General features: G+C 41.3%; 1 protein-coding gene across 5 annotated transcripts in view; it reads left to right on the forward strand.

The window, feature by feature from the left end:
* DLC1 (DLC1 Rho GTPase activating protein) overlaps nucleotides 1–4,367 on the forward strand; it is a 365,039-nt gene extending 360,672 nt beyond the window's left edge. For all 5 annotated transcript variants that reach the window (XM_050947317.1, XM_050947318.1, XM_050947319.1 and 2 more), the window contains 4 exons: nucleotides 375–593; nucleotides 1,350–1,567; nucleotides 1,777–1,950; nucleotides 2,622–4,367. In XM_050947317.1, the coding sequence (XP_050803274.1) occupies nucleotides 375–593; nucleotides 1,350–1,567; nucleotides 1,777–1,950; nucleotides 2,622–2,727 (717 nt within the window). In that variant the 3' untranslated portion in view covers nucleotides 2,728–4,367. The remainder of the gene's footprint in view (nucleotides 1–374; nucleotides 594–1,349; nucleotides 1,568–1,776; nucleotides 1,951–2,621) is intronic.
* The last annotated feature ends 4,074 nt before the right edge of the window (nucleotides 4,368–8,441 follow it).

An 8,441-nucleotide genomic window follows, 5' to 3' on the forward strand; every position in this document is an offset into this window, starting at 1 on the left:
CATGTCTCTCATTCACTGTTTTTTCTCATCAGGGTTGTGACTATATTTAGCTTTTTGAATCCCAGTTGGCAGGAGCATGTAGCAAATAGGAGCATGTAGTAAACATTTCTTTCAACAATTGGTGTTTTTTTTTTTTCCCCTTTATTCTTTATCAGGCTCTTTCTTGTCTCCGTTCTTTCATTTATACACTGCTATCAATCTCTAAATACATCCTCTGTGTTAATTGTCATCCTGCATGTCTGCAGTGGGGGGCATTCTGAGTTCAGCTGACTGTCGTTTTATGAATTTTTGAACTGTTAGCTTTGACCATACTGAGTCCTTCAGAATATGAAGAAGCAGTTCTAGGATGATTATTCTCTTTCTGCAATTCCTAGATTCCAGAAGAAATGAGCAGATGTCGGAACTCTTACACAGAGCAAGATCTGAGGCCTTTAAGCCTGGAGGAACTTGGGCGAATCAACAGTACGGAGCCCTCAGACTATCATTGCTACCTTCAGGACTGCATGGATGACCTGCTTAAAGAGATAAAGGACAAGTTCAAAGGCTGGGTCAGCTATTCCACATCAGAACAAGCAGAGCTGGCCTACAAGAAGGTATATCAGTGGAGTCCCAAGTTCACAACTCCCTGTTTAGTTGCCTGTTTTCTGTGGTTTAGTCTGGTACAGAATAGACCTTTCAATAGATGAGGGTATAGCAGAAAAAACAATTGGTAAAGTGCATCTGTATTGTGAAAAGTGATTAGGCAGGGGGAACCCACACACCCTAGTGGGTCTGCTGCTTTTAGGGACAAAAGTAAATTTATTCCTGTTCATTCCACAGAGCCAGCACATCTAGAAGGCAGCTCACTGCCTCCTGTACTTCCTTGTGCATCATAGTCATCAAAATATTTACTGAACTCAATTGACAGGATCAGTTACCCCTGTGCAAACCTATAGCCAACAAACTTACAGCAATGTAACTGGAGGTATTGTTTGGCCTGCAAGAACCTTTATCACTGGTAATGGTGGGTAAGAAAAGCAGCTTTCTTGCTTCTCAGATCAAGTTTGTAGAGCTAGAAGTCATTGAGAGGCAATAAAGATGGCACCACAGGGTGGTGTTCTCAGTTTTCCTTTTCAGTTAGAACTCTTTTGCAGTTATGATCACTCCCTTTAGAAGGTAACTTAGAAGTTTGCACGTCAATTCCATTGGGCCATGCAGCTTATTTTCATGCATGAGGTTTTCTCTCTTATGACAAGACTAATAACACATGATGTTTTGATCCCTTTATAGTATATTTTTCAACACTAAAAAATTAAGAAGGAAAAGTGTAAATTGGAATAGTACTGACACGCCTATGTTGATGTTCCCAGGTGTGTGAAGGACCCCCGCTCCGGCTGTGGAAAGCCACCATTGAAGTCCCTGCTGTGCCTGAAGAGGTTTTAAACCGTTTACTTAAAGAGCAGCATCTTTGGGATGAAGATCTCCTGGATTCTAAAGTAATTGAAACCTTGGACAGTCAGACAGATGTATACCAGTGGGTCCAGAACAGCATGGCACCACACCCAGCCAGAGACTATGTGATTTTAAGGTGAGCTTTCATATACTGCAGCACTAGGCTTAAGACAGAGAACTATCAAAATTTAAGAAAAAACATCTGGTTTACACTACTTCAGAAGAAGGCAGTTTGTAGACACATGCCTATTTATGAAAACTCTAGCACTTTTTCTAAGGCTAGTAGAAATATGTCCCTTTTCTTACAGTAACGTAAGGCAATTATTTCATGTTTGTTTTTAACAGAACATGGAGGACAAATTTATCCAAAGGAGCTTGTGTGCTGTTAGCCTCTTCGGTGGATCATGACCATGCTCCAGTGCTTGGTGTTAGAGTTAATGTGCTTTTGTCCAGGTATCTGATTGAACCCTGTGGGTCAGGAAAATCCAAACTCACCTACATGTGCAGAATTGATTTAAGGTACAGTCTCCTGCTTTATCCCACCAGATTTTGGTGGCTGTAGTTCCTCTGGAGGGGTTTCATTTTGGGTTGATTATGCAGCATTTGTACTCACAGGTGGCTCATATCATAGGCTGAGGAAGGCTATGCCTCCCCAAACAGCCCTGTATGGCCCCACCCATGCTCTGCCCAAGGGCCCTTCCTGCTTGCCCCTCCCTTTGGCCCCAGCCCAGGCAGGCTGCTTCCCTTCCAGGAACATGCTAGGGTGACAACCTGTGGGTGGACTCTCACACAGTTATTCAGTAAGCCGGGTACATGTTTTGGTGGTTCTGTTTTTTATATAGTTAGTTGTTTTTGTGCCCCTTCACTTCTGGTAGGTATGAATATTTGAGAGATAATAGTTGTATTCACACACTTCTTATATTAGTGACAGAGCCCAAGTTCTGATGAAATCTTTCTTTGCTCTGGTAAATGTGTGTGCATTTGATTTAGATGTTGTATGACATGAAAACTAATAACCGACCTCTCCAGAGAAAAGGTGTTTCTTAGAATTCTGTTCAACCAGGCTTTTTGGAATAACCAGTAGCATAGCCAAGTAGATGTTCATTTGAGCACTTTTGATATATTTTCTTTGAGTAAGGACCAGTATTGCTGATAGAGCTTCTCATTTACTTTGTTTCCCTCTGTTACAGGGGCCACATGCCAGAATGGTACACTAAGTCTTTTGGACACCTATGTGCATCTGAAGTTGCTAAAATCAGAGACTCTTTCAGTAATAAAGTAGTAAAATCCACGTGACTACAACTACTCATCAAACCCATCATCAATGTACACATTCCTAGCAACTGAAGACTGTCGAATGGATGACATGCAATTGGTCTCATATATTGAATTGGACTGTGACCATCCCATACATTTTAAAGCTGCTTCCTGTCTGTGTAAGGTCTGTAGTATAGACCTTGACTGGAATATATAGGATGACTGTGTGCAGAATAAAATAAAAATCAAAACTGCATAGTGTACTATTACTAGATGATTTGAGTTGCTTCTGAGAAGCAAAACTCTTGACACAAATATATTATGGAATGGGGTGAAGGTACTTCATTCCCATGTGCTATTAGCTTTATGTACATACTTATTTTATTTGTAATGTGTTGAGGGACTGGTGTATCCACTGGAATAGCTGGTACTCTTCAATGTGCTCTCACGGAGAGAAGCAAAGAAAGGTTTGCACAGAGATAAGTGTGAATGAGTGTAATTGTTGAAAGGAATAGCTAGAAGCATGGTGTCTGGCACACTGATAAGGATCCACAGCATGGATTTTAATGTATTGGATACAGTTCAACCTGGAATCTCTGACTACCCAATGGACCAGCAGCAGCAATCCTTCATTCTTGCCTGTTTTGTGTTACTAACATTGTTAACCTGTAAGCAATTGTTATAGTAGACTTGCTCTGTCTGTTTCATACCCACATGATCTTTTTAGGAGTGATTTAGCAAATTTACTGCAATACAGAATACACTTGTAAACTATGTAGATTGAAGTAGTGTTGAAATTCTTCTCTAGTGGCCAAAAAAGCCACTAATGTCAAATTGTTTTATTGCCTAAAAGTGAATATTTGTTGCATTTACTCCTGGATGTGTTGTAATAATTGTACATGATCATGGTATGTTTCACTATCTCCTAATGCTTTTTAAGAAGAAAATGTAGACATAGGAATCCTGATGGCAGGATGCCTAAGGCAGCAGACAGAGTAAGTTGACTAGGAAGATTCATATGGATTTTCTCTCTCCTTTACCTGCCTTTCTGAAAGCTGCACATTAACATGAAGCTTTGAGAGCTTCATTGTGAGCCGTTTAATTTTTTTTAAAGCCCTTTAGATATTTCTCACTGACAATCATGTTATGGACAGTAGGAAACCAAGCGGTCCTCTGGAAAAGGTGGTCTTTATGCAGGTTTTATTATAAAGTACAGATTTGATTTAGAGATGCAGTATTATGTGAAAAATGTGTTTTGTGACTGAGGGTATGAATGAGCTGCAAGGTGGCTGAAACTTTGTTACCATTGTCAGTGTTATTTTTTTTTAAAATGGCAAATGTATTAGTTTCCTCATGAATAATGAGCCCTTCTATATTCAATCTGAAACTTTTTGAATTTGTAAAATCATACGGTGTACATACCAGTCTATCGTAAATATGTAACTTGCCCACAATGTACTGTCAAACATAAAGCATGATAAAAAGATAATTTAAAATATACTTGTATTTATACCTCAGATATTCTTTTGGGTTTTTGTACCTGAAGTTTTTTTTTTCTTTCTACTGTAAATATGCTTTACATGATTAAGGTCTAAGAGAACACAAGAGGAAAAGGTTTATAACTTGGTATGTCTGTACAGAGTATAATCAATAAGTGCACTATTAAATGTTTAAAACTGGGGGGAAAAATCTCTAGTGTCTTCACATCTTTTTGCATATAGTTCTTCTTAAATTCCTGCCCCTAATCTGCATTTCATACTAAGTCTTATCCTGAGAGATGAAATCCATGCGAGTTAAGAGCACTCCAGCAAAATTGCTCCAGACCTTGCAGAATCATCATCATAAAGCATCCTCTACTCAACTCCTACTCAGAAGTAACCACTGACATCAAAGGGAATTTTTGCCTGAATGGGAACAGGGACTGCAGAATTGGACCCAACATCAGTACAATAGCTCCAGGAAGCAGAGTTCCTACCCTTGCTAAATAGATCTTCTGATTTGAAAAATTAAATTAAGATAGGGCTTCATGTAAAATGAGGTTCACTACAACCAGGAAACTCTGCTGGCTGTCCAGGAAGTGAGAAAGTTCTTTTGAAACAAGAGAACACATGAATAAAATGTGAAAATCTGAGAAAGTTAAATCCTATGCACCAATGAAACAGTCAAGCAATTAACAATTAAAGTTAATAGAAACACCACCTGGGCATCTGGAAAAAGGATTTTTTTTTTGGAGGCAGGTGGTCTCTACAAGGTTTTTTTGGGGGGTTGGTCTGGTTTTGGTTTTTTTGAACACCAAATCAATATTTAAAATGGTGCTGCTTTCTAATTAAGAGGAGCACCTGCTTTAAAGCTTTTGATGAGCAGGGCTGGGTAATCTCAACTCATTTATTTTAATAGCTCCTCCTTCTCACTGGACCCATAGAGCAGTCAATGCAATGTAGTGATAGGCACCTTGAACATACTTTTATTGGTCAGAGCTAAACAACCCTATTGCTTTTAAGAGTTCTAGAATTTTACACTTTTCAGGTCAGAAGACTTTGACCTGTTTTATTCTTTAGCAATCCTCTTTTTGGGCTTCTACCATGAAGTACTTTCCCCCCTACTCCTCCCCAACTGTATAGAGTAGTAATCTGTTAAACAGCAAACAACACAAACTGATAAATGCATGATGAAATGTAAGTTGCATCTTCAATTTCAGGTTTTTCAACCCATGCTGAAGTTTACTCAGAACTTGTAGAGTTAGAACTAAACATGGCTTTTCTTCTTCCTTGGCAGATATGCCAAAAAAAATCCTGCCTCAAACATTTTAGACTAATTGGGACCTAAAACATTGAAACAGTGTTCCAGAGACATCAAATTATTAAGCCCATCTTATTTCATTAGCAAAGTCAGTTTTCCTTCACCTTTATGCTTTCCTAAGCCCTCTATGCCTAACCAGGTGTTTTCTTGATGTAGTGTTTGGTTACTTCAGGTTCAATTGCCCAACACTAGTCATAGTTCCCTCTATTTTTTTTAAGGTAAAGTAACACTCATACACCTTAACTCTTACTTAGACCAACTTTCATTGCCGTCAACAGTAACTTTGTGCAGGGCGAGCTCTAGGCACCAGCAAACCAAGCACGTGCTTAGGCTGGCAGAATTTCAGGGGCAACTTCCCCCCCCCCCTCACTTCAGGAGTTGCACTCGGAGGGTTTTTTGTTTTCGTTTTTTTGCTTGAGGCAGCAAAAAAGCCAGAGCCGGCCCTGGCTTTGTGCCAGGAGTCCTGCATTGCACCCCAATGAAATTCCCAATACTTTATTTGCATGACAAGCTATACAATTCTTGCCTAAGTGTACCTCAGTGAGGATCAAGGTATTCTATGCAATTCCCATTTGAATTTTTGAAAAATCAAGCATGACATTCTCAGAGTTCAGTTTTTGGAATCCCATGAAGAGAATTTCCCAACACCATGAAGTTAGTTAATTTCAGTCAGTTCACCTTCAAGCATTACGTGCCAAATTGCCTCAGTTATTTGGAGGTCTTAAATGATGTGATCAAAGTGGTCTCAGCTCAATTCTTGAGGCTGGGAGACCATCTCACAAACCAGAAGGGTCTAATTTGACCTAATAAGGTGAGGTGCAAGGAGGACCTGAAGACACGCCTCTCTCTCAAGTCTGGGTTATATTACATGGTCAGTGGCCATGAGCCCTGCAGGCTGGGGTAGGAAACCCTGACTAATACTGGGCATGCTCAAATGCTGAGAGATTTTGCAAAAGCATTGCAAGACAGGTGAGCGTGGGACCCCTAGAAATGGAGGCTGATAGCCAGGGGCTGTGTAAGCCACATGCAACCCACAGACCTATATCCGAGGCAGCAAGGGCCCCTTGCCATGCTGATGGCTTAGTTACGTGTGAGGGTTGGGCCTGAAAATTGAGTGGCAGAGGAATGGCAGGGGCCAGGCACTTGGAGGACCCCTGCAGGCTCATGGTTGCAGAACATAGACCTGGCACACTGCTGGAATCTACAAAGAGCAATGAGCTGGTCCTAAGGTGACCAGATGTCCCTATAAAATCAGGACTATCCCAATATTGAGGTGTTTGTCCCGATATTTCGCTCCATTGGCAGCACTTTTTCTTTTTTTGCTCTGCTGGCAGACCCCCCGCCCACATCTGTCCCTATATTTTTCTCCTCTCATCTGGTCACCCTAGCTGGTCCCCACACCCCTAGCTGAACCTCCAAAGTGTCAGTTCTGCTGCCAATTCTGGCTAGTGGGACTGCCCAGGGCAGAGCCTCCATAATGTTTACAGGTCCCTCTTCTCCAAGTACTCCCACCAAATTCAACTGCGGGTCACAGGAACCAGTGCACTGCTCTTGCTAGAGCCCTGAGGGCGGCAGCAGCAGCAGCAAGGATTCACAGCTCTGGTTAACCTGACAGAACTTCTGGCTTGGGCAGAGGTGAAAACTCCAGGAGCAGCAGCCCTAGTGCAGGGCCTGGGCCAAAGGGAGTAAATTACACAGCATGCAGCTGGGCAGAGTGGGAGAATGGGGGGAGCAGCATGGGGGTGCAGCAGAAGGATGAGTGTAGGGTGCAAAAGTGAGAGATTGTTTGAATGTGTGATGGTATAGCACATGGGCCCCAGTGCTGGTGTTTACTGTGGGTCCTCATCTTTGTGTTCCTCTGCCACTGGCAGATTGTAGGGAGAGGGGACACACATCAGGTGGGGGCCAGTCAGCATTCAGTGACCCAGCTGACTGTTAAATCTGACAGTGGGGCATTGTGCATGTTCCATGCTTTGGCAATGAACTGAATAGTAATTATCTAACACAACTTTTTGTTTGCCATTTATGGTGTTTTCATTGCTACAAATGTTGCTATATCAATAACTTCAGTTGTCTTTGCTGAATAGCTTTCCTCATTATAACTTACTTACCCAGCTGTAGATAAAGCCTGCCTTGACACTTATGCTATGAGAAATTCCTGAAAATAAGTGTTCATCTTACCCTTCATGGTCCTACGAAGTACAGGCCTGGGCTGAAAGATGTCTTCCCCCTTTGCACCTCCACAATGCTGCTAGTCTTTTAAAAGTAATAAAATTTATTTATAAAATTTATAATTTAGTCTCCTAGCAGCACCAGTCAGGCTCAGTGACTTATTACACTGGGACCTGAACAAACACCAAGGAAGAAATAATCCTTACCCCTATGTGCTCTTAAAATCTATTTTATTAAAAGTTTGTGAATAGAGGAGTACTCCAAGACAAGCAACTGGGCACTGCAGCAACTAGCTGTGGCAATGGTAAGACCATTCTTAGACTTCTTCATATTCTGGTTTCAGCCCTCAGCATTCAGAGGAAAAAAAAACTATCAAAACTAAAGTAAGGAGCTAGAGGGAGTAATCTCTCAGGAAAAATTAAAAGTAACCACATACAGTAAATATCCACAACTTGGCTCCCTGACAATTAAGGGAAATAGAGTAACTGTCTGCTAGTATTGGAAGATCATCAGTGAGAGGTCCCTCTCCAAAAGAAGTGGTGAAAACTTACACCATTTACAGGGGTGCTGGAACAATATTTACAGTGGGGGTGCTAAGAGCCATTGAATGAAATTGTAAACCACTTCAAGCCAGAGGGTGTGGAAGCAACCATCAGTGCTGGAACTAGAAGTAATTATAACTGCATTGGACAAGACAAGACTTTTGCTGATATACTTGAGAAAAGTTTAGAGGACACTGCTGCACTGGCCTCAAGAGGCCACGATTGTTCAATATAGCTTTC

This window comes from Gopherus flavomarginatus, chromosome 3 (assembly GCF_025201925.1).
Source record: "Gopherus flavomarginatus isolate rGopFla2 chromosome 3, rGopFla2.mat.asm, whole genome shotgun sequence".
Classification (NCBI taxonomy): domain Eukaryota; kingdom Metazoa; phylum Chordata; order Testudines; family Testudinidae; genus Gopherus; species Gopherus flavomarginatus.